This window comes from Cyprinus carpio, chromosome B2 (genome assembly GCF_018340385.1).
Source record: "Cyprinus carpio isolate SPL01 chromosome B2, ASM1834038v1, whole genome shotgun sequence".
Lineage (NCBI taxonomy): Eukaryota > Metazoa > Chordata > Actinopteri > Cypriniformes > Cyprinidae > Cyprinus > Cyprinus carpio.
Genome location: NC_056598.1, coordinates 15,248,623 through 15,276,601, shown reverse-complemented (window position 1 = coordinate 15,276,601; position 27,979 = coordinate 15,248,623). Strand labels below are relative to the sequence as shown.

The 27,979-nt window shown below is 35.8% G+C and overlaps 1 protein-coding gene across 3 annotated transcripts; it reads right to left on the bottom strand.

The window, feature by feature from the left end:
* Positions 1–9: 9 nt before the first annotated feature.
* Positions 10–26,726, bottom strand: LOC109061466 (probable cationic amino acid transporter). 3 transcript variants are annotated; one of them, XM_042718280.1, is made up of 9 exons: positions 25,997–26,726; positions 21,647–21,697; positions 15,031–15,527; positions 10,205–10,441; positions 7,450–7,667; positions 7,179–7,325; positions 5,543–5,751; positions 3,373–4,250; positions 10–1,608 (listed from the first exon to the last, which is right to left on the bottom strand). In XM_042718280.1, exons 3-9 carry the CDS (start codon positions 15,332–15,334, stop codon positions 1,232–1,234), a joined length of 2,370 nt encoding a protein of 789 aa, XP_042574214.1. In that variant the 5' UTR covers positions 15,335–15,527; positions 21,647–21,697; positions 25,997–26,726; the 3' UTR covers positions 10–1,231. The 3 variants fall into 3 exon arrangements, with proteins under 3 accessions (XP_042574214.1, XP_042574215.1, XP_042574216.1); XM_042718281.1 differs by lacking the exon at positions 21,647–21,697; XM_042718282.1 differs by lacking the exons at positions 21,647–21,697; positions 25,997–26,726 and adding an exon at positions 21,561–21,579.
* Between the last annotated feature and the right edge of the window lie 1,253 nt (positions 26,727–27,979).

Below are 27,979 nucleotides of genomic sequence, written 5' to 3'. Positions count from 1 at the left end.
CTTTTTCGGCTGGCAGAGCTGTAGCACAGATAGAGTTAGACTGGACAGATCAATTAAACGCCACATGAATTATGGCGGAAGAGCAGAGGAGCACAGCCAGATAAAAAAAAAATCACAACACACTCCCCACCACATGCAAATTTCACTCTCTCTGTTTTCCTATACCTCTTTTTCCTCTATACCTTTTTTTTTTTTTCAACGGACACACTGACCAGCCGAGAGACACAAATCATACTGTGGTCACACTGTCAGTATTTACACAGAGCTGCCTGCTTGCAAGGATGAAGCAGCGTCACTGGCACATAAGATGGAAGGATGGTCGGTGGTGACTGGTGACACAGGACAGGACCTTCACCAGGAAAACAAACCCATGGATATGTCAACATCAACAGAAATGACAAACAAACAAGCATGAACATCTTGGTGGTCATATTTAAAGCACACACTGACAGACGAAGGCACTATTGCAAGCAAAGTCCAATTACTATTTGTGACAACCTACAGTCCAAACCTGACTTGGGCTAGATGTTAGAGCGGAAGAGAACAAGGCCTTTGATTCAGTGGGGTCACTCATAACATGACAATTCCAATCGCATTTTATGGCTATCATCTATCTTTGCTTCTCAGAATGAACTTTTTTGTATGCAATATTAAAACAGCTGCTTACTGAATAATGAAAGTGTGCAAATCGCTTTAAGTGTTTTAGGGCTTTACATGTTTCCTGGTTTTATATCAACCCCACATAATGTTGGGGCTAATAGACTACAGGAAGTGACCTGCGAATGGAAATCCGCCTGACAGCTGAAAGACACTCATATTGGGAACGGCTGTGGGAGTGTGATAACTAACAGGGCAGTAATAAACTACTCACCGGATAATAAATTCCATGCTAGTTACTGTAATTTGAGTTAGGGGGACTTTCAAGTGAAACAATAGATTATACATATTTAAGTGCTGAAGAGTTCGATAACATGATTAAGTGAGAATTAGGGATCAAACTGTTAAAACTGATTTTATAAAGAAAGAATATTTGGGCTGTTTAGGTTCTGTGTGCTCAAAAAAGCCTTCTTAATGTTCAATCCCATTTTATGCATTCTCATTATCCTAACAGTAGTGAAAAAGGGCTGCAAATGAAGGAATAGGAATAAAATACAAACTCATTGCAGAGACATAACAACCTAGCCCAAGGGTTCTGCAGTTGCTGGCAGGCGAGTACATTCAGATTACATTCTCATTCCAAGGGATTGTCCAAATCGTCGTCGACTACCAGCGCCTCAAAGCCCGGACTGGGTTTGCCAGCTTTGCTTTTGGCCCTGCTGTGTGAGGAGGAAGAGGAGGTCCTGTGGTTGTCCACCCTGTCCAGGCCTTCAGGCTGAGGCTCGCTCTGCTCCTGGCGTTGATGTTTCGTTTGCACACCTTTGCCCTCATGGGAGCCCCAGCTTTGGAACGGCCCTCCTTCTCCAGAAGGGTACAGATCATCATCCACTGCAAAGCTGTCGTCCACACCCATGTCATATCGCTGGTATGTGCTGGCGTGGGCCTCTTCCTCGCGTGCCGTGATCTCCAGGGTGCTGTTCCACATTCCGTAGCCAAAGTAGATCAAAACACCTGCAGAGATGAACACACAGAGACAACACAAACAATGCACACATGCATAAGCTACTGCACAAATGATGCTGATGAGTGTTTTTTCTCACTCATCAAAAGTTCACCTTAGTCAAATATAGCAAATGAGTAATAGTGGAGGTATTAGTCTGCTCATATAAGAGATAGGAGACTGCTGGAGACCAGTGGTGACCAATAGTAGGACCATGTGGGTCATTCCTGTTTTGCAGGAGTCTTGACCTCTGTAAATTCTACTGTAAAATGTAAAGGAAGTATTTCTATAAAACAATTCACCAAGAATATATGTTAATTATAACTTGATTATTTACACAGTGGCATAAATAAATAAATTCATTAAAAAATAAAATGAACAGGATGGAAATAATGAGCTAATACTAGCAATTGCTGATTAGAATGGGAATGACAGTTTGGATGAAGGTGTCAATATGAAGTCAATTCTGATTTTTACAACCATCTTTCAAAATTAATATTACAAAAGTAATATTATCATATCAATTTTAAAAACATTTCACTAACCAACCAACTAACAAACTACAGTAACTAACTAACTAAATAAATCAAAGAATTTACTAAATTCCATTGGTGATAATTACAGATGTTTATTTAAATACCAACTCAATCCGAGCAGTCCTTAACCATCTTCAAGAATCAGCTAAAAACACATCGCTTGCATCTTTATTTGACCCTCTAATTCTAGCACTCTCTATTCTAATTCTATTCTTTAAGAAAAAAACGTGTCCTTTTAGACACTCAATCCATTCACTTACTGTTTTCTTAAAAAAAAAAAAAAAAAAAATCCTAACACTAGATTTTCTAATCTTTTTTGTATTCTATCCATTTTCTTTTTGTTTATTTTACAATTTAAAAAAGCAAAAAAGGCCCTAACACTAGCCTGCTGTATTCTTTTTCTATTAGACGTTATATTTAGAACATAGAAAAATCTTTTTACTGCAAATTAAAACTATATATAAATGTTGTTTTTAAATTAGATAAAAGAAAATATTAAGAAACATAATAATTTGCCAAGGTTTCATTATATAAAATTCAGTCCATGCTCTTTTAAAGTTTTTATTTAAAGGACTTTGGTAAATTTTTTCCGACACATATGAAACTACACTATCGTTCAAAACTTTGAGATTGGTGAGATTTTATGTTTTTGAATTAAGTCACTTATGCTCATCAAGGCTGCATTTATTTGATCAAAAAATACAGTAAAGAGCATAATATTGTGAAATATTACAATGTCCATTTTAATCTTTTAAAATGGAATTTATTCCTGTGATGGCAAAGCTGAATTTTCAGCATCATCAAGTCTTCAGTGTCACATGATCCTTCGGAAATCATTCTAATATGCTGATTTGATGCTCAAGCATTTTTTCTTATTATTGTATGTCATATTATATCTCATTATTACCGGTATATGTTAAAACCGTTTATTAACAGATTTTAAAGCTGCTTAATATTTTTTTCAGGATTCTTTGATGAATATAAAGTTCAAAAGTTCAACATTTCAACATTTCTTTGTAATAAAAGTATTTAGCATAAATATCTTCAATGTTACTTTTGAGGAAGTGGAATAAAATTCATTTGTATATTCTAAATAAAAAAAGAACACATATATCTTACTGAACCCAAACCTTGGAACAGTAGTGTATATGTGAAACTGTCCTGCATATCAGAAATGACCCATCTAAATAAAATACTGTTTGTATAAACCTGTCTATTTAAAATAATACTGAAACTCACCCACAAAGCACCATACGCCAAAACGGATCCATGTGATGGTGGAGAGCTTGAGCATGAGGTAAACATTTACCAGCATGGCAGAGGCTGGGACGAAGGGAACGCAGGGAGCCATGTAGGGCAGGCGCTTGGGGTTCTCCGGCTGCTGAATGATGATGAAGATCAAGAGCGTGATGCCCAGCATCAGCAGCACCAGCAGCAGCACGGCCCACCACTGGCCATCAGCGATCTGACCCGACCCGAAGATGATGAGGGAGCAGAAGCAGAAGATGAGGATGAAGAGCAGAATGACGCAGCGGGTGACGATGCGGCCAGTGGCCATAGTGGGCCGGTCCATCTTGCCCGGCAGGCCGAGCCGAATGCGCATGGTGTAATAGCGAGGCCCCAGCAGCTTCTTCAGCTTCAGCAGGTACACGCTATCTGTCTCGTCTGACTCGATGCCTGAGGACATGTCCACTGTGCCGTAGTTGGGGTGACTGGCGGTGTAGGTGGACTTGTCGGGTTTACCAATCAGCATCTCGTTGTCTCCTAGAGACGGCAAGTTCTTTGCTCCACAGGTGTTTGTTGGAGCTCCTCCATAATCATCGCCCTCGCTGACCGGCGAACAAGCTTCCTTCTCACACTCGGCTAGAACTCCCTCCTTACGCTTTGCGTTCTGCTCAGAGAGGAAGTTGACGAATCCGTGAATGTCTCCTTCGGGCTGGTAACGCAGCAGTAGCACACACACTGACACTAGCGTGTAGGCTAGCAGAGTGCCGATGGACATCATCTCGATCAGGTCCCTCAGACTGACAAGCAAAGCCAAGAGAGCAGAGAGGAAGCCCGACACCACACAGGCCACTGCTGGAGTCTCTGTGTATGTGCTCACATGGGCCAGAAACCTACAACATATAGATAGTGCAAATGAAACCTTCAATCCTCCATTCACAAAAGGGCAGTGCTATGGCATTGAAAGTGAGAGTGGTGATCTTTCTCAGACATTAGAAAAAAATAAAAAATTACAGAACTGTCACTGGACCCTTTCAAAAGGTACAAATATGTACCTTTAGGTGTAAATAAGGTACAAAGGTGTACTACCCTAATAAAAGCTTCAGTACCTTTTTTTTCTGTCAATCAATGACTGCACTAACACAAGTGTTTTAACTTCAGAAAAGTGCATTTATATATACTGCTGTTCAAAAGTTTGGGGATAGTATTTTATATATTTTTTAATTAATAAATTTATTCACCAAGGATGCATAAAAATAGACAAACGTGACAGTAAAAAGACATTTATAATGTTACAAAATGTTTATTTTTTACATTTTATTCATCAACAAATCCTGGAGAAAATGGATTCTACAAAAAATATATGTGAATTAAAAATCTAGGCTAAATTCCCAATTCTAATTAAAAACTTTTGATTGAAAGTTTGATTTCAACCATTAATTTCACCATGATTTCAATCTTTGACATGGCCATGCATGGCCAGTATTAAAGATATCACAGTTACATTTTCACAGAATGTTCTTTATATTAATGAAGGATGATTTTATGTAGAAAACAGTAAAACACAAAAACTTTAGCTAGGTTTTCACAGGCAGGGCCACAAATATTTACAAATCTGTTTTCAGCACTGAAAATAATAAGAAATGTTTCTTGGGCACCAAATCAAAATATTTTCTGAAGGTCATGTGACATTGAAGTAATGGCTGCTGAAAATTAGTTTTGCTATCAAAGGGATAAATGACATTTTTAAATATATTAAAACAGAAACCAGTTATTTTAAATTGAAATAATATTTCACAATTATTATTTTTTACTATTAATTACTATTTTTACTGTATTTTTGCTAAAATAAATATAGCCTTGGTGAGCATAAGAGAATTCTTTAAACAGTAATGTATGTAGTGAGATCACCTGTGACGGATGTACTGATGTTAACACCAGGTGTAAACAGGATGAATCATCCAAACATTCATTTTATCAAAGAAGTCTTACAACATACCCATTATTCTGGCTTTGATTTAAAATGTCAGGGCTCTAAGTAGCATTTCTTTTGAGACTGCGTGATGGCAGGAGCTTGCTTCTCCAGCAGAGAATGATATTTAAATGGCATTTTAATCATTTGCAAAATATAATGGAGACAGACGCATTAAAGATCATTTCTTAACCCTGTGATTTCATTTTTTACCTGAAGAGCAAACCATCTCCAGCCATGGCATAGATGACTCTCGGCATTGGGAAAAGAGAGCCCAACAAACTGACTGTCAGTCCTGCAATGGAACCAATGGCCACTATGTATTTGCCAGTTTGGAATCCGTGTAGAGAAAACATCTCCATCAGTGGAGCATCTGTGTCAATGTCAGTGTAGGGGACCATCAGAGTGAGGATCACACTCACCTGTGAGAAAGACAGAGAGGCAGAGAGTGAGATTCACTGAGCTTACAAATGAAGGATTTTTTTTTTTTTTTTTACTGTGACTTTAAAAAATGCCCCCATTATGAATGTTAGGGCTCAGACTGAAGTGCACACACACAGAGCACTAGTGAACACACACCCGGAGCAGTGGGCAATTTTACAATTATCATATTCGATGTTGAGGGCACCTAAGTCTTTGAAGAAGAGAACTGTACATGCACAAGCCTGACGGCAGAACTCGAACTCAAATGACTAGGAACAGTTAAAATGACAATTATCATATAATGTTGAGAATCTTTGGAAGAATATGCCAAGCAGACTCAATAATTATCATATAATGTTGAGAATCTTTGGAAGAATATGCCAAGCAGACTCAAACAGTTCAAGGTTAATTTTAGGACTACTAGAATTTATTTTAATGTTTCTGAACACCAAACAGGTTTTACTGATGTGTTCATTTTTGTTCATCTGAGGTCAAGTTGTGAAAATTCAGAACAAGCTGTTTTTGCGGCTTAGTTTCAATAACTGGTCTTTTTTGATCGGTAGGAATCACTGAGTTCTGAAAGTTACAATATGTTTTCTTGGTACAAATATATAAAAAGATCAAGGATATCGATTCCATGTGACCCATTTAATAAATCTCAGAATATGCTATCTTTATCTGTAACACAAACACATACACATATGCACAAAAACATACAGACAGAGAAATGAAAAGCCTGGCTAAAATTAGCCTCTATGATAACAAAATGAGATCTGGAGGGGTGAACGCTGCTAATTAACAAGTTTGCTCCTCATCATACAGTCCTGTAGGTGTGAAAATGAAGAGCCATTTTAGTAAAGGCAATTTTATTCCAGCTAAAACCAAAACCACATGAGAAAAATTGGAGAGAGATGAAAGAATAAAAAGATCAAATACGGATAACAGAGAAAATAGAAATTAAATACATAGAATATATTGTTCTGAGATGCAGAAAAGATGTCTGTTGGTGAATTAACACCCATTGCGTTACTATGACAACTTCCTACAGACAGACAGCATTTGCACGGTGATAAAGCCGGAGAGCTTTAATAAATTCAGACATGCTGCATGAAGAGAATAATCAATGACTTTCCATGAACACAAAGAAATGAACAAAGAAAAGTTATGCCACTGTAGATTATCTTTTTAAATAAAAACTCAGACATGCATCATTTATATTCTTATACAGAGAAGAGTTGATACTTATAAAGGTATCAACAGACTGTGAATGACAAAATTTTATTTTGAATAAAATCTAATTTAACAGCCAAAAGATAGCAATGTTTTGAATTGTCATGTTTAAATGAAAAAAAAAAAATCAGATTTTCAATGTGGTCTCATATAAAATAATCCCAAAATACTGATGGTTAATATACCATATACTCACAGAGACGTAGGCAGTGAGACAGGTGACCAGAGAGGCAGTGATGGCATAGGGGATGGATGTGTTGGGACTCTTGGCTTCCTCTCCAGTGGTGGCTATGATGTCAAACCCAATAAAGGCATAGAAGCAAGTGGCTGCACCCTGCATGACCTGTTGGGCAGAGCGGTTTATAATAGTTACAAGACAATGCAATTTCCTCCTCAGTCTGTATGTTGAGAGGCACTATCTGCACTAACGGAGTGAACTTCCATAATAGATTTGAAATGTACTTTACCCCTGACCAGCCATAAGGCAGGAACCGTCCCTCATCCCAGTTGCTGCCACTGACGAAGAAGAGGCCTGCAATCATTATGAACACCCACACTACCAGATTGATGACATTCAGCACGTTGTTGAACCCGACAGAATTCTTCACGCCTAGAGAAACTATCACTGTGACCAGGATGACTATGACCAGGGCCAGTATGTCCGGATACGCCTGCTCCCCTTTACCTGAGAGGTGATGAAGGAGGAATTTATGATGAATTACATGGTTAAAGCCAGTTTTGATGCTGGTGTTATAAAATATTGTCTGAAAGTTTAAACAAACCTAAAAGGCAATCCTTAAAAAGGATTATTGAGGTTATTTAGGCCTCATGATGTCTCGAATACCTTATGACTCTAACCTATACCTATAGTTGATAAACTAGCACAATAGATGGATAGAGTGATACAACACTAGATAGAATGTTAGAACAACAGAATGATAGAACAACAGAACGATAGATAGATAGAACGATAGAACAATAGAACGATAGAACGATAGAACGATAGATAGATAGATAGATAGATAGATAGATAGATAGATAGATAGATAGATAGATAGATAGATAGATAATAACTAGAATGATAGATAAAACGATAGAACAATAGATAAAATGATAAAACGAAAAAACGAACGAACGATAGATAGATAGATAGATAGATAGATAGATAGATAGATAGATAGATAGATAGATAGATAGATAGATAGATAGATAGATAGCATCATGATGTCATTGATAGATTATTTCACAAATAAAATGTACACTGCATTACTGCATTCTTAATTATTTTTTGGAATAAATGCAAAAATGCTCAAAAATACTAAATTTATGAGACTTCTACTTAGCTTTAATACATATGGAAAATGTAAACATTCGGTGTAACTGGATATGAATTCACATTTGATTAAAAAATAAAGCATTAAAAAACAGTGAGGACTTCAGTGAGGTCTCTTCAGTTCAGAGCAGTGCTGCATGCCACTAATAAATAGAAAGACAGATAAACAGATAGATAGATGTCTCTCAGATGACAGTAGTGAGTTTGGACAGCTGTTTACACAACTTGACAACAGACAGTCCTCATATGACCCCTCAATGCCATCATGAATAAACCATGCATTTCTAAAAATACTCAGCATACTAACCAGGCCTTAAGTGGAAATTACTATGAACCGTAACGTGGCTGCTACATGTGTGCAGAGACACACACAGATGGAGGGATATTTGATTCTCAGAGGAAATAGATTGGTAAAAGTAAACAAGGAGATTTTGCAACAGGTGCTGGTTGAGTAAGATTGTGTATTTTGGCATGATATGTCTATATGTAATATCTGTCTGCAAACTAAATATGCCATGCAGGAAGCAAATACTGTACTTTCTAGAGTAGCCAATATTAATATTTCATTCCTTCATCTGTAGTCTGAGGATCTACAGGTGTGTCTATTTGTGAACTCAAAGCAATGCCAAGGACCCCAAAATATGACAATACTTTGTTAAGGGCCTTCTCCTAAAATAAAAAGGCAGCTATACATATTGATGTGAGAGAAATGTGTGATATTCTAAACAATAATAAAAAATATATTTGTATTACTTTAATGAAATCAAACAATTAAACCATATTAAAACATTATCTGTAAAAATAAAACACTTTTTTAAACAGTATTACTCCTTTATTCATGTGTGAAACATTTGAAAAGATTATTGCATAACCAAGTAATTGCATAATCAGCATTCAAGAGACATGGAAGCCTTTTTCACATTAATATTTAGCAAAACAAGAACATGTCAAGATCTAGAATTTGCTTCAGATCATATCTGCTTTAAAAGTATTTCTGTCCCAATTTTAATAGCAAATGCCCAGCGTAAGAAAGTGCTTATTTTTCCTTTTCAGAAATGTAAGTGGAGCAGCTGTTTCACGTTTTAACAGAAGCTGTGAGGAAGGTTGCTCTGGTTTAACAAGCTTTCCTCACATTGTCATTGTCACCAGACTATTGACGGCTAAAGTTAGAGGTGCCTTTTCTTTTCTGCAGCACATTTAAGTCCAGTCTATTGATAAATTAAGCTTACTGTAATTTGTGTTGTAATTGCTGAGTGTGTGTGTATGTGTCAAGGTTATTAGTGTCATTTCTAAATTCTTTCTTTTGAAAAGTGCAACACTCAGTGACATGAACTCCATCGTTTAACTCAGTTGGAAAAAAGGCTGGATTTAATAATAACAGGCTGTGTCAAGTATATTTGTGTGAAATAAAAGAGGTAATAAAAGAATAGTTCACCCAAAAATGAAAATTTGCTGAAAACTTACTTACCCTTCAGGCTATCTAAGATGTAGATGAGTTTTTTTTTTTTTCATTGGAACAGATAGATTTATTAGAGAGATTTCGTATTTGGAGAAATGTATCTGTTGATGAGTCTATTACCCATAATAACATATGGTCGTGTGGATTACTTGTGGATTATTGTGATGTTTTTATCAGCTGTTTGGATTCTCATTCTGACGGCACCCATTCACTACAGGTGATTAATCAGTGAGCAAGTGATGCAATGCAAAATTTCTCCAAATCCATTTAAATAAAGAAACAAACCTATCTACTTATTAGATGGCCTGAGGGTGAGTAAATGTGCAACTAATTTTCATTGGGTAAAATGTTCTGTTAAAATTAATCCAGGTCTCAGACTTTGATGGTTATGTTTTAAGCACAACTTTATAATAATATTAATGCAACTCACCCAAGCCATTGAGTGTTCCTATGTGGTTGATCATGAAGCCGCTGATGCTGTGATTGGCCAGCGAGTCAAACATACTGCTGAGTGCACTGGCTCCTGCTGCTGTACCAATCAGATACTCCAAAATCAGATTCCAGCCAATAAAAAAAGCCACAAATTCTCCCACTGTCACATAGCTGTAAGTATAAGCCGATCCTGTGGTTTTAGGCACACGCACACCAAATTCAGCATAGCACACACCTGTGGAGAGATAGCAACAATTACTGTAACACCTGCACTCCTGGAGGTTATCAATATAAGCATGGAAGTCTCTAACTGGTTGTTGAGATGGAAACATTGATTTTATTTCCTTCTGGAGTGTCAGATCAATTCTTAAATGTCAAACTCATAGAATCCCAGTGGACCAGATAACAGGAGAGAAATCCCTCTACACACACAAAACCCCTAAAAACCACTACATCAGAAAAAAAGATAAGGATTATCTGTTTCTACATTCATTCCAAGATGTACTCTCTGACATCAGTCCTTTAAAGCAATTCATACCGTATCCCTTACAAGTTACAGTAATATAATGTGATGTATTTTTGAGTGAAACATTGAATGGTGAAAAGAGGCACTTGCATTCCAAAATAGAATCAGATTCAATTAAGGTTTACTTATAAAAAATGGCAAAAGCTAACTGGCTATTAGCTAACATTATCCGATGAACGTAATCAGAAAAAACAAGTTATTACATATTTATTACATTTTGATAAAAGATTATGAAGACAAAGTCTTTTTTCCTTTGGAACAGATGAATCAATCACAATAAAACCAGGAACATGTACAAGAAAAGTAAACAGGGTTCATTTCAATTTCGTATTGATTTTAAGTTATATTCTGTCCATTTTTTGTTTGTAAAAATGTAACACTTCTATTTAAGGGTGTAACGGTACATGTATTCATACCGAACATTTTCAGTATGGGTCTTTCACATGTGAACCGAATAAATAAAGCATTGTTTTAACCACTGCACGAGTGGAACTTCATTGGAAACTTCCAGTTTTATATACTGTTACTTCTGATGAGAATCAAAGTCGCATCTTTCAAGTTAATGTCCATTTTTTTCTGAAAATTCAAACAAAGAATGCCGTTTTGACACTCATTGATGTGGCAGATAGCTGTATAAATGCCTCGAGTCTAAAATGCCTAAAAGCAAGTGACGATCATCCCTTCCACTTTACCAGTGGCTTAGTGTCTGGGCATGTAGGGTATGCACAAACAAAAGATAATAGGCTGATTGTTTGCCCACCAAAATAAACAAAATAATTAAATTCAAATCATTAACAACAATAAATATATTTCTCTTAACTAATAACATTAAAAAAAATACTTTGCTTCTCCATAATTTCTAATTTCTCCATCATTTCTTGTTTGCTTTTGTTATTTTTTGCACCCTGCGCCTGCCATAGGACTACGCGCCGTCAGTTTTAAATGACGCTGCATTACTTCAAACGCTGCATTGCCGCACCAAATGTGCTAGCAAAGAACATTACAGGATAGACAAATACAAACATAAAAGTGGGGCCTTAAAGAAGAAAGAGAGGGTGGAAAATTTAATCGCGACACAAAAACTTCTTAAAATAGACAGATTTTTTGTGTGCCGACCTACTGCGAATGACACTGATGTTGAAGGCAAGAGGGAAGTTTTGTCAGCTAAAATTAGCAGTTGCACGTCTTTGGATGAGAACAACAATGCAGCTGACAGCCTGATGAGGTTCCAAGAGTCGGGAAGTGAAGAAGCAGCCGCAGACGAGCCAAGAGCTGGATATTTGGTGGGAAATATGTTGGTGGGTTAGACAACAGTTACCACAGAGAGAAATATCCAGGGTGCTGCAATGGCAGTGAAAATCAGCGAGTCTTTTCTGGGATTCTTGCAAATACCTGACTCGTCGGCTGGCACAATAGCCAATGAAATTATATGTTCGGTTGAGGAAAAAAAAGTCTATTTCAAAATGCCGTGGCCAAGGATTTGATGAGTGGCATAAACATGAGAGTTCAGGCAAGGATGCAGAAGAGACAGCCAAATGCCACATATGTGCACTGCGCTGCCCATAACTTAAATCTGGTCCTCAATGATTCAGTAAAGTCAATAACAGAGCTGACAAAGTTTTACAACACCATGGAAAAAAATTGTATGTGTTTTTTGCGCACAGTATAAAGAGGTGGAATGTATTGGTTGAGATGACTGAAAAACTCACTCTGGGTGTCACACTGACAAAACTTTGCGCTACTAGGTGGGCATCGCGCACCTGACCAAAATTTCACTTACCAATAAAAAGGCAGATGAGCACAACAAGGACATGGCTTTGATAAGGCTGATGGAAAGATTTGACTTGATGTTTTTATTATAGTCCTTCAAAGTGAAGTCCTGGAACAGATCAATGTCATTTCAGAAATGCTACAGGTAAAGGATGCTGACCTTCATAAAGCTACACAGTTATTTGACACTAGCATCATGGATTTGACATGGTTCAGTGAAAATATCGAGAAGGCAAAAGCATCCGCAAAATTTATGGCTGAGAAGTGGGGAGTGAAACAAACCCTTGAAAATGAAAGAATTAGAAGGGCAAATCGCCATTTCGATGAATTCAGTTGCTGATTTGTTCACCATTTTAGTTCTCCTTCTTACTATCCCTATTACTGTTGCTTCAGCAGAGCGCTCTTTTTCAAAGCTAAAGCACTTGAGGAGCACCATGTTACAAAACAGACTATCAGGACTGGCTATTCTTTCCATTGAGAATGCACAAAGCCGTGAACTAAACACCAAGGACATTGTGAATGAATTTGCTGAAAGAAAGGCCTGGAGAATGCAACTAAAATAAGTGAGTAGTTTTGTTTTTTAACATTTTGGGCCGCCGTGCCAAGATTGTTCGTGTTTGCATGCACTAGTTTTTGATTGACAAAGGCTGAATTTTTGTTGTTTTAGAATTTTTTTTTTAGTCCCGTTCTGGTTGTAAAAAAATTGTTGGGTAGAGTGTTTTTTTAAATGGGATTGTTTTCTTTTGATACACTACAGTGAACGTCTATAAATGTCTCTTTGATGTAGATTGGGGTTGGGGGGATTTGTTTTTGCATATGGGCCCGGGACTGATTTGCTATGCCACTGCTCTTTACTACTAGTTTTATCGCAAAATAAACATGAGTGAAATCACTCAATCAGTGTTCCAACCACAGAAATACATCAAAACAAAATGTCACGTAGCATTTCATTTACCTCAGGCAAGTAATCAGTGTTCACAGCTTGTTAGTTCACTAGAGAAATTAAGTCTAGAGAAGAGCATTGCACAAAATATTAGATTATATTTTACTTTACCTGTGATGTCTTAATTAATGTTTAAATAAATCTGTTATGAAAGTTATGACCGCCACTGTCTAAATTTATATATTTAAACAACAAATTAAAAGTTAATTTAAAAACTGCATTATATGCAATTTACATGTTTGCATACATTTTTTTTAAGTTGAGTGTTGATTATTATATTTATAAATAAATAGTAGTAATGTAAAAGGGCTCTGTATAGTTTAGAGCATAAGCTGAGGTAGATTTTGATCATTATAATTACAATTATTTAAAGAAATTTGTTTAGTAAACCACTGTTTAATTACAAAAAAAGCAATTTTATGTTTAGTTTTTCCCCCTGCTGTACCGAAACCCTACTAAACCGTGACATCAAAACCGAGGTACGTACCAAACTACCATGTCTGTGTACCGTTACACCCCATTTCTAAAATGATCAGAATTGACAGTAAATACCTTTTTAATATTACAAAACATTATTATTTCAAATAAATGCTATTCATCAAAAAATCTTGAAAATAGTATCACAATTTCCACAAAAATATTAAGCAGCACAACTTTTTTCAACATTGATAATAATAGAAATAAAGAATAATAGAAATAATTGTTTCTTGAGCAAATCAGCATTTTAGAATGATTTCTGAAGGATCATGTGACACTGAAGACTGGAATAATGATGCTGAAAATTCAGCTTTGACATCACAAGAATAAATTACATTTTAAAATATAATAAAATCAAAAACAGCTATTTTACTTTGAAATAATATTTCACAATATTGCTGTTTTACTGTTTGAGTTTTGATCAAATAAATGCAGCCTTGATAAGACTTTTTTTCAAAAAACATTAAAAATCTTAATAGGTGCCAAATTTGTAAACACATACAGTTATGGAAGTCAAGAATATTTTTTCTTAGAATTATTTTACTTTAATTGAAGGTTATTTTTGTGAACATCTAGATGGTAAAAGACTTTTTCAATGGCCTATTTTGATAGTATTTACCAAGGGTGCTAATATTAGTGGAGTACACTGTATATCTAATGGCTATAAAGACAAATCCTCTCCAAACTCTGTTTCTGTTTCCATGAGTGGAAAGGTCAGCTGCATACAGGAAAAAATATCCCTTTCATTTTTCCCTCCCTTTCATTTTTGGGTTCTTTATGTTGGTATCCACAGGGAAAACTAAATGGATTTTCTCTCCAACTCTATTTTGGGTGCAGCATGCTGTGCACAGCTTCAACCTGTAAACCTAATGAGCCAGTTCAGTGTGCGTCATCACTACACGTCAGGAGGCATAAAGTTATACATGTTCACTCAGCTAAAGCCTGACTCAGGATCAGTAAATAAAAAATGATGCTATCCAGAGTACAATAACACTACCTAGGCGGTGCTTCACTGGGGGCAGGTTTACAGGAAGATGACAGACCTCTTTTCTGTGTTTTTCTCTTTTGTGTCTGACTAACTGGAACAGGAAATGGGGGCTGCACTCACCTGACAGGATGGAGGCCACAGCAGCGATGATGAAAGACACAATGACCCCGGGCCCTGCCATTTCCTTAGCAACCAGTCCAGACACCACATACATGCCAGTGCCGACACAGCTTCCCACTCCCAGAGACACGAGGTCCACAGTGGAGAGAACGCGGGCCAGTTTAGTGCCATGAGCCCCAGTGCCTCCCGTGCTCTCCAGCATGGACTCCACCGGCTTCGTGCGCAGGACGCGGGACTGGAAGGCAAACCAGTTGGCCCCCCATTGAATCCGCCGTGGGTCCAGTTTGGCGAACAGCCCGCTCATCTTGGAGCCTGGTTATGGATCAATGGGCTGCAAGAAATGGGGCTGAGACTCTGAGGAGATCTGAAGAAGCTTTGGGATTCGGTCTTGTAGTATGGGGGTCACACAGAAAGCAGCTGAGATGTTCACTGTCCTTCAGAGGAGCATCATTATCACATGTTTCCACATGACCAGGGAGGGTGAAGGTGAAGCAACGCTGTGAACAAAATGACATGACAACAGTATGATCTATCATTATTCATGCTCACCTATGCATTTCTTAAACTACATTAAGCAGCAAACACTGATAAGAATAAGAATAAGAAATATTTCTTGAGCACCAAATCAGCATATTAAAATGATTTCTGAAGGATAATGTGACACTAAAACTGGAGTAATGGCTGAGAGCTACATGGTATATACACATGTATATACACAAATTTTAGTTATTTTAAAATGTAATAATATTCCACAATACTACCAGTTTTTTGGTGGGCATAAGATACAGGTATTTTTTTTTTCCAGAAACATTTAAAAATGTTAATATCCCCAAACTTTAGAATGGTAAAGTACATTTATAATAAATAAACAATATTATTTTTATCATTTATAAATTATTATTATTATTATTTCATTTATAATTATAATTTTTAATAATAATAATATTATTATTAATTTAATTATTTAATTATTATTATAAAAACAATAATTTAATAATAACAACACTATAATTTTATAATAATACAGATTAATATTAATATAATCTTTTTCACAGTAGCAATGAAATAATGCTACATTTTTAATTTCTTATATGCAGTTCATATTTTAAATCTATCCACAAAATAATGGTATTTTTTACCTGTTACTTGTTGTTTCCGATACCATTCATTATCATTCTGTGATTTCACCCAAAATGATGCATTTGCTATTGTTCAATTCACTTTTAGAAGCAAATCAAAGGCTTTGACTACTAAAACATTGTAGTAAAAGCCTCTTCATGCTAGCCTTAAGGAAATGTGCTGTATTCACCAGATTTACATTTACCCGCCTGATTAAATACTAATGCAGGAGGCAAAAAACTCTTTTTATCCATCACTGATCTTTGTGAAAGAAAGGCCCGTTAGCTTTGTCTAATACATGAATGAATGCTTTGAACAAAGGTTTTTTTTACAAAGGCTTTTGCCATTGCAGGTCACAAAAAAACAGATAAGAACTCAGTAATGGATGGATCTGCCTTTCATCAGAGAAATCAGAGAAATCATCAAACAAATCATCTATATGCTTATAATATGTCTCATTCAATTCAAGACAACTCTTAGATTTAGAAACAGAATAGAAACCAAACTATTTTTGCCATCTGTTTCCATCATTCAAACAAGAGAGCTTCTTTATAAAAGCACTTTCATGATGTCTGGCTATAGTGAAATTTCATTAGTCATTCATTTCAATTCCACCTGACAAATCAGTTCAGAAAGATTATTAAATAAATATGAAAAAACAAGCTTCAGTAGGTGGTACTAAAAGCAATGGCTTTTTGTAAGAGTTTGTGGATTTGATATCTTGAGGGCCTCTTGATAGAAAAGAGCTGAAGATAACATCAAGACCCATGTTGAACTCCAGTCCTGCAGTGCAGCCAAATAGGAACAGACAAAGAACTAAACCCAGCCCGTTCATTCCAGCACTCATCGGCTTCATTTCCTATCTGACATTCTTTCTCCTCTGATCTTTTCTCTCTCAAACCGCTTTCATTCCACCAACTCATTTTTACACCTCATTTTATAGTCCTTTCCTCTTCTCTTTCACCACTAGCCCAGTTCCTTCCCTTTTAACTCCTCAATCCTGTCACTTTAAAGGATTTTGATGGCTTCTCCAAGCTGTAATGATACTCTCTCTCCTTCATCCCATGTCTAACTGTCTGCAGAATGACAGTAACAGATCACAGTGAAGTCTGTCCATCACAGTGACTAAAGCACATGGCTGCTGACCAAGATAATGATTTGTCTATCAGGCTACATGGAACGGGACTGTCTGCTCTATAGATTATAAATTACCTAAATGCATGATCATTTATTTTGTGGTTTCTAGAAAAACAAAAAACTAAGGTGGTGTCCTCCCTGTTGGTCTGCAAATGTGAAAGTAAAGGTTATTTAAAGATTATATGCCATTTCACAGCAGTGTGTAGTATAAAGATAATTTCCAACCTCATACAAAAAAAACTTAACCCATCAAAATAAAATAACACTGATGTTGTTTGTCTCTTTAGGCTGCTAGAAGAGTATATATTCAAACAATAGTACAACTAAATAAACACACACACACACACACACCACTTTATGACACACACACACACACACACACACACACATATAAACAGTGGCCTGAGGTGTAACACAGAGCATTGGTATAATTCAAAATGACAATATGAAGCCATAAACAACCTACATGCACAGCTTTGCCTATATATAATACTTTCCACATATATTTGATGCAACAGACACACAATACAATATATTTCAACAGAAAATCATAGCACAAGGCAAAAAAAATACATATAGCCAGTACAAAATACATATAGTCAATGGTAAAGAACATTATATGAGTCTCTAACCTTTTTCCTAATACTCTAATGTTCTTTAGATGGTACTTACTTTAATATGAGACACCATGTTTCAGAAGTTTAGGAGACAGAAGAGGACACACGCTTATTTGATAACTTGTTTATTTCCTATTTGGGCTTATGTATATGCTTTAATTTTTAAATTAACTGTTTGTTTGTTTTTCCCAAGGCATTGCTAAATACCAGCGTTTCCTGTCATGCAATGATTTAAAGATTTGCTATGCAAAGATTTGATTTATTTATTTTTTAAGTATCATCATAGCTTTTAAACTGTATTTTGTTATCATTTTAAATCTGTATTTAACCTCAGAACGATCTCAAAGTAAGAAAAGGTAAAGTCTGATATTGTGGTGGCTGTGCTTTAAAATTAAGTGATTAATAATTTTGAAAGTCTGACAGAAATCAGTGATGAGTACTGTAAGGTTAACCCTGCCTGCTTTAAATGTTTGAAAATGGTTAACAGTTTAGAAAGAAAAAAAAATAGAAAAAATTTAGAAATCTGAATTTTTAAAAGTAATCCAAAAGTAATCAAATGTAATCAGTTACAAAAGTAATTAAAATAGTTACACTTCTTATTACATTTTAAAAATGGTAACTTTTAATCTGTAACCTATTACATTACTATCCAAAGAAACCTTCCCAACACTGCAACCCTGTGTATGTTCCATATGTGTTTAGGCACCTGAACCTGTGATGGTTGACATAGTGATAACCATAGTAACATTTTGACGTATATGCAAACATAAAGAAACATATGGATGCCATTTTAACCCATTTGGTGTTAGCTATTCTTGACCAAAATATTAGTGACAGGAGACATATTTTCAGAATCAGGGTGGTTTTCATCATTAAAATGTATGTGTATGCAAGTACATTCATATGTTATAGGTTATATACATACATACACCACCGTTCAAAGGTTTTGGGTCAGTAAGATTTATTTGATATTAAAAAAACAGTAATATTGTTAAATATTATTACGATTTAAAATAACCATTTTCTATTTTAATGGATTTTAATTTGTCACATGATCCTTCAGAAATCATTCTAATATACTGATTTGATGCTTGAGAGACATTTCTTATTACCATTCTTGAACTTTATTTATTTATTTATTTATTTTTTTCTTTATAACATTATAAATGTTTTACTGTCACTTTTGATCAATGCAATTTATTAATCAACTGATTAATGTATCTTTGTTGAATGAAACTATTTATTTCTTTAAAGAAATCCTACTGACCACAAACTTGTGAAGGGTAGTGTATACGACATAAAAAGCATATATAGAGTTGGCTGTGATATTCATGCTACAGTATTAACTAATATGCATGCGAAGCAAGTATATTATTTTTTTACAGAGCCAGAAAAAGAAAACCAAACAGGTGGAGCCCCAGGTTGATGTCAAGTTCACCTAAATCAGTCACAGTTATCATTTAGGAATCAGGATAACAGGGTAATTGCAGTGTGATTGGTAAGAGAGGAGGTGATGGAAAGTGTCTGGCCATCTACAGGCAATGTGAGAAGAATTGATTTCCATTGTGAGATCATTGTGTGGGAAAAGAGAGTGGGCGTTTTTACAGCTTTTGTCAAGGATGTCTGATTGTACTGTTCCCAGTGTGCATCTGAACGGCAGTATTCGATACAAACCAGATATTGTTCATATGAGGAATAAAAAACCATATAATTGTTTGTCTTTACAGATCAAGCTGTACAACCTAACATATAATAAATGTTTCCTTTTCTAATTGATGTTGATTCATCTGATAGTATTTACAGCTACATTTTATTACACCATCACTACACCCTAAAAACACTTTGACCTGGTCTATTCACATCCTGATAAAAAATTCAGGACATTTTTTTTTTATTTAGCTCTAACACACTGTCACATGATCCAGTCAAATACAACATTTGATCTGTCATATGGTTAAACACATATTATAAGTGCTTTCAATGCTAATGCTCAAATTTTGGTCTCTTTTATAATTTAAATATTGACTTCATGATATCTATGAATATTTCAATCCAATCAACATATAACTTTCAAACTTGTTATGCAATTTCAGGAAGTCCTGACGAGCTTTTCTTCATCTTGTTTTATTTTGAATCGCTGCTAGAACATAGCGACAGTGAGATTTGAACCTACAGTTCCAGATGTGAAACTGACACCCCAACTGCTCACCTTCCATTCACACTACATAATTATGCACTTTAATCACTCTTGCTAATAACAGGGTGAATTTACAAGTCGATTAAAGCCTTCTCACTTGCATCATTTCACCTTGTGTAACACTGCTGCTATTTGCATTCAGAATAAGAAACTGAGATCTTCCACCCTACTAATCTACAGCTTTATACAGTACTTTAACCTGACAGTACAAGACACAGCAAAGCTACGGCTGCAGCAGATGGTGTGTAGAAATGGTGGGCAGAAATACACTGCTCAAATTATGTAGAGGGGTTCAGACTGCATGTATGTTTTAATTGTACAGCCCTGCCAATATACACCTTGGCAGAGGGAAAAACAGAGACTGTTCAACAGGCTGTCTTCAAGACAGTTTATTTACTGTTTTAAAATACCAGGATTAGGATATCAGTCCTTGTCTGGAATTACAGTAATTATTACATTAAAATGTAATTATGCATATTCAGGTGGAAGAGTGCATACAATATTTTAAACTCATATTATAAATCCAACACTTCTGAAAGCCATGTTTGGGGTTTAGAATGGGGATCAGCAATATTTGATAATACAAATAATAATATAAATTCAAAAGTTTGCCATTGGTAAGATTTTTCTAATACATATTTTTAAAAGAAGTCTCATGCTCACCTAGGCTGCTTTTGATTAAAATACAGTAGAACAATATTGTAAAATTGCCAAATATTATAACAATTAAAAAGTCTTTAGTGTCAAATGACCCTTCAGAAAACACTTTAATATGCTGATTTGGTGCTTAAGAAACACTTTGTGTTATAATCAATTTTAAAAATGCATCCTTGTTGGAAAAAAGGTATTACTTTTTCATTGAAAAAAAATCTTACTGACCCAACACTGAGCATCAAGGATAGACAGATAGATAACCCACTTATATAAAGTAATGCTTTGTTAAATTTCTTCTTGATTTTCTCTTTTTGGCATGAATAAACATAAGAGCATCATCTAAAAACTCACCTCTCATCTCACCCAAAAAACAAATGTGTGCAAACAGAAGACCTGTTTAAATGCATAAACTTGTCTTCATCCACAAGTCAGATCTTTCCTCAGGGCAGTATAGAGCAACTCCTCCCTTCTTCTTGCCTTCCCTGCTCTACTCTCATCTCCTCCTCCTCCTATTCCAGGCCGCTGCACTGTTACATAAACTGGCTGCTGAGTGGAGTGAATCTGCCTGGAACGAACACTAACTCCATTTCAAGCCATCAGATTTATTGCTCTCTCTCTCCCCTATTACAATTCACATCTCTAAGTATCAGGGCACAGTCAGAGCCAAACTCAACCAAATATTTGACTACAGCACTCTAAAACTACAGTGTTTGCCGCATGATATTGCTAAATGTTTGACATAGGAACAATATGGTACTGAAGGAATAGTTCACTCATAAATGAAAATTTGCTGAAAAAGTGCTCACCCTCAGGCTATCTAAGATGTATATGAGTCTGTTTCTTTTTCGGAACAGATTTGGAAAAGCAATTTAGCATTACATCCCATGCTCACCAGTGAATCCTCTGTAGTGGATGGGTACCGTCAGAATGAGAGTCCAAACAGCTGAAAAAAACATCACAATAATCCACAAGTAATCCACACAACTCCAGTTCATTAATTATTGTATTGTAAAGCAAAAAGCTATGTATTTGTAAGAAATAAATCCAGCATTAAGGTGTTTTAACTTTAACCCATTGCTTCTGGACATAATGTGAGTCCATAATCCATAATAACACTTCCTCCAGAGACAGTTCCCTGTTGTCCTCTCACATCAAAATACACCAACATATTTGTTTAGAACTGTATCTGACTATTTTTTGCTTGTAAAGGGTGCTTGATCTGTGCATATTTCTCCTCTGATTCAGACAAGACAACTTTTTAATTTTTTTAAACAATAGGGGGCATGTATTTTAGCCGGAATCAACAGTTAAAAGATTAAATAAAAGCAAATTACCAAGGTACTTTCATACCTTTCAAAAACTGTCATAAATTGTGGCCAGGCACTTTACACTATAAATAATCCACTTTGAAGATTGCATTTTGGTCTTTATAATGAAATTATGGGAGTTTATTTATGTATAGAGCTCAGCTGTCTACATTGAATTATGTCCCATGCTCACTATCATTAGCCATGCAGTGCTGCAGGTGGACCTAATTGACAGAAAGCCTTTAATTGTATTACAGTGTGCGCGCAAACAGTACCAGTGACATCACAATGGTGGTGGTAGCTTAATGGGAGCCTGCACTAGTGTGGCTCATTGAGAAAAAAAAAGCAAGTCATGCCCATGAGTCAGAGCTGAAAAAGCAAATTACAAGCATTTGGCTTTTCAGGAGCCAAAGCACAAAAAAGGTTTATTTTTTTATTTATTTTTTTGGATAATCTGTATTATATCCTCATTTATATTAAAGTAATCAAAAAGGACAGTACATGTAATTTTGCTGTAAAACACTGTACAAATGATTTTTGATGTTTTTCAGAAGTACCTTTTAGAAGTTACCTAGAAGTCCCTGCTTGACGTACATTTGATTATCTTTTACTGAAATAAGAAATTAATCTTTTTTGATTTCTGTTACTGAATCAGTTATGCACATTGCTGTATTAATGTTACATTTTTATGCTGGGTTAAGGTTAAGTGTATATATTCAATATATTCAATAAGTACATTCAATAATATATTCAATAAGTACATGTAGCTGCTAACATTAACATTCTCTTCTGCCTTGTGCAGAAGAATAAATTGAATACGATTCAGTATAATACAGTACATAAAAATATGGTGGGTTACAGTGTAATAAAATCATGAGCGTACAGTGTAGCTCAATAAATCAAAATAAATAAACTCAATAAAAAACTATCGATAAGACAAACAAATACATAAAGATTGATTATTCAATAAAACAGCAGAGATAGAATAACCTAATATAATGGAACAATAGAATGGCAATAATTTCCAATTCTTTGTTTAAAGTGTTTAAAAATGTTTCAAGACCATTCACAAGCAAAGCAACTAATGATCAAACCACTTCTAAGGAGGTGGCAAACATCAGTCCCTATACAACTAATTCCCAAAGAATAGAGAGATTATACATCTCTTTCGATCAAACAGGATAAAAGTCTCCCTACCAACTATTCTTGCAAGAAGTAGTCTAATATTAGACTAAAAACAACTTGATATTATAATAAATCAGGACGTGTATGTTTCAGCACCATGGTCAGCGCCGCTGTATTTTTACACGCCCAATTATAAACAAAGCAGCATCCATGAGTAACTGCCATCATGTCATTGGAGATTAACCTCGTTTCACTGCCTAGAGCTTCGCTACAGACACATTTACAGGCGGTGTAATCAAAAGAAACCATTGCTTATCTAAAAACCCCAGTCATTAATAATGTAGATACGCCTTTCTATTCCATAAAAAGCATGTTATTGAAATGTAGACATTCACTTGATAGCGATCTCGCACCGCCACTCCCGTGAAACACAGCCAGCTGATACTACAACAAAATGTTTCTTTTCTTTCGTTCTTTCGTTTCTTTTTGAAACATCATGCAGTGGTTTAAATATAATAATTGACGAGTCAACATCTGTTTCAAATAAAGTGAATTGCGATAACATATCGTTGTCATCCCCAATAGAGTTGCTTTAAAACACAGATTAATCAAGTCGCCAACTACTTAAAAAAAAAAAAAAAAAAAAAAAAAAAAAAAAAAAATCCTTGTGCCTGTAAACTGCAATTAGTTCATATATGATCTGATCTAGGCTGAAATAGTTCTAATGAGGTCTAAGGTGCATCCTGACCTAGGCTACTGTCCTGGTTCAGTCAAACACTTACCCTCCCAGGCTGCTGCCGCTGTCCAGCTGTGCCGATGCTGATGTGCGGTGCTGCGGCTCACAGCAGCGCGACACGGTGGCGTCTAGTCCCAAAGGCAGGTGGATAACAAGCAGGAGGCATTTCCGTCTGCGTATCATTAATTTTCATCATAAAACACAACCAATGTGATTAACATAACCTACCGCAGCACTGAAGGCGAAAAAATCATCATTGTAGGGATTAAGGTCGCTCGTAGGGAGGGATACTTCACTGATGCTGCAAAAAGGGACGTACGTACGCTCGTGTAGTAACGTAGGGGTTAACATATTCAGACGCTGCCTCCACGTGATAAGCGAGCAAATGCATTATTTTTTATCGTCGTCTACGTCAATGACGTTTCATGATATCATTGCGTGAAAACATCGAGCCCCCTTGTGCTACAGGCAATATAAATGATCTGTCATCATTCCGCCATCAAAAGCACGATAGGAAGGAAACAGTAAGTCATGCCCATGAGTCAGAGCTGAAAAAGCAAATTACCAAGCATTTGGCTTTTCAGGAGCCAAAGCACAAAAAAGGTTTATTTTTTTATTTATTTTTTTGGATAATCTGTATTATACCCTCATTTACATTAAAGTAATCAAAAAGGACAGTACATGTAATTTTGCTGTAAAACACTGTACAAATGATTTTTGATGTTTTTCAGAAGTACCTTTTAGAAGTTACCTAGAAGTCCCTGCTTGACGTACATTTGATTATCTTTTACTGAAATAAGAAATTAATCTTCTTATTTCTGTTATCAGTTATGCACATTGCTGTATTAATGTTACATTTTATGCTGGTTAAGGTGTATTATATATTCAATATATTCAATAAGTACATTCAATAATATATTCAATAAGTACATGTAGCTGCTAACATTAACATTCTCTTCTGCCTTGTGCAGAAGAATAAATTGAATACGATTCAGTATAATACAGTACATAAAAATATGGTGGGTTACAGTGTAATAAAATCATGAGCGTACAGTGTAGCTCAATAAATCAAAATAAATAAACTCAATAAAAAACTATCGATAAGACAAACAAATACATAAAGATTGATTATTCAATAAAACAGCAGAGATAGAATAACCTAATATAATGGAACAATAGAATGGCAATAATTTCCAATTCTTTGTTTAAAGTGTTTAAAAATGTTTCAAGACCATTCACAAGCAAAGCAACTAATGATCAAACCACTTCTAAGGAGGTGGCAAACATCAGTCCCTATACAACTAATTCCCAAAGAATAGAGAGATTACATCTCTTTCGATCAAACAGGATAAAAGTCTCCCTACCAACTATTCTTGCAAGAAGTAGTCTAATATTAGACTAAAAACAACTTGATATTATATAAATCAGGACGTGTATGTTTCAGCACCATGGTCAGCGCCGCTGTATTTTTACACGCCCAATTATAAACAAAGCAGCATCCATGAGTAACTGCCATCATGTCATTGGAGATTAACCTCGTTTCACTGCCTAGAGCTTCGCTACAGACACACATTTACAGGCGGTGTAATCAAAAGAAACCATGCTTATCTAAAAAACCCCAGTCATTAATAATGTAGATACGCCTTTCTATTCCATAAAAAGCATGTTATTGAAATGTAGACATTCACTTGATAGCGATCTCGCACCGCCACTCCCGTGAAACACAGCCAGCTGATACTACAACAAAATGTTTCTTTTCTTCTCGTTCTTCGTTTCTTTTTGAAACATCATGCAGTGGTTTAAATATAATAATTGACGAGTCAACATCTGTTTCAAATAAAGTGAATTGCGATAACATATCGTTGTCATCCCCAATAGAGTTGCTTTAAAACACAGATTAATCAAGTCGCCACTTAACCAAAAAAAAAAAAAAAAAAAAAAAAAAAAAAAAAAAATCCTTGTGCCTGTAAACTGCAATTAGTTCATATATGATTCTGATTTGGGCTGAAATAGTCTAATGAGGTCTAAGGTGCACCCTGACCTAGGCTACTGTCCTGGTTCAGTCAACACTTACCTCCCAGGCTGCTGCCGCTGTCCAGCTGTGCCGATGCTGATGTGCGGTGCTGCGGCTCACAGCAGCGCGACACGGTGGCGTAGTCCAAAGGCAGGTGGATAACAAGCAGGAGGCATTTCCGTTTGCGTATCATATAATTCTCATCATAAACACAACCAATGATTTAACATAACCTACCGCAGCACTGAAGGCGAAAAAATCATCATTGTAGGGATTAAGGTCGTCGTAGGGAGGGATACTTCACTGATGCTGCAAAAAGGGACGTACGCTCGTGTAGTAACGTAGGGGTTAAATTATTCAGACGCTGCCTCCACGTGATAAGCGAGCAAATGCATTATATATTATCGTCGTCTACGTCAATGACGTTATGATATCATTGCGTGAAAACATCGAGCCCCTTTTGCTACAGGCAATATAAATGATCTGTCATCATTCCGCCATCAAAAGCACGATAGGAAGGAAACAGTAAGCACGCTCGCTGCATCAAATGAAAAGATGCAAAATCCGGAAGATGAAAAGTGACGTAGCTGTTGTTTGTGCATGTTTTAAATCTACCCAAGAACAAAAATGTGTAACATCTGAACTCCTGTCACAGTATTTTTTGAGGTATGCGTTTCAAAATATGTTTTAATATTTCCATATTTGCCTGTTATATATTAAAGTTGTTCTGAAATCTACAACGTATCCCCAAATTAAGTAAATTAAATCAAAGAGTGATATCTGTTACAACCTCACTGTAAAATATATATGTAAATATATATTATTGTAAAAAAGTATTTTTTTCCCACAAGAAAATACTATTTCGTTTTGTTTTGTTTTTTCTGAATTTCATGTTTAATTCAGTGCAATACTTGCCATTTCTTTGTTATTATTCGTGCAATTTGCAGGGGGAAAAAAGGTATGTATTTACAATTTTTTTGTTTTAAATCCTGCATGACTTTATTTTATTGTTTGTTATCTCAGTTTATTTAAAAATGGTAAACACTTGACAGAATAAATTGCAACATAACATGAGTGTGTCTACTGTCCACATTACCTGTGTCTATTGTTTATTAGGTTCAATCTCTTAAAATCAATGAGTTCAATTTGCATGCATGAGTCATGCAGTATTGCACCCTTAGTAATATTCAGCAAGTGGGGAAAATTGTTCACTAACACAGAGGAGTTCTCCTAGAGCAGGATTTTAATGACCTCAGTTCAATGTGATGGGTCCCAGTTTCAGATCTTTTACTGTTGCTCTTTTTTTTTCATGGTGAAAATGTCAAATACCCTGCAGTTCTCAAGCCATGTGTGTGTGATGAGTCTTTCTTTGCAGAGAATATTTGGAGGGGGGAAAGCACTAGCTCCATCAAATCTGTGCTCTCAAACAGGCCTGAGGACCCTGACCTTGGCTCAGTCTCTCTTTCTTGGTTGTCACATGTAATAAGGTCTGAGGGCATCTCAGAATTGTTTTGGGTGAAGCATTCCTCATTATAAAACAAATAAGCATGATTCAGCTGCTTTGTGTTGTATCCTAGTGACAGTCAATATGGAATCAGGTTTACTAATGTGTAAAGAGATCGTTATTCAACAAGATTATGAAAATGTCAAATGTCAATCAGATCAGCAGATGCATGAGAAAACTAGGGTTGCATGTAAAAATCTATTTATATATGAATCGCAATTCTGTCTTCTAACGATTCTAATGGATTCACAAACTTCAAAATCAATGTTCTAAAACCTTCTTTCAGTAATGTTCCTCGCATCGCTGTGCTCTGCATCTCTCTCTCTCTCATTCAGATCATCAGCTCAGCTACAACAATGAACTGTTCCATTTATTCACTTATTTTCACATAGCTATGAGAAGCTTTATACATGGACGCACGTGCGGTTGCCGTACTGTATTAAAACTTTAATCAGGATGAAACCGTATATTAAAAGCTAACAGAAGCAGTAGGCATTTACCCCCCTCACAACGCCTATTTTAAAAGTATGAGACAACAA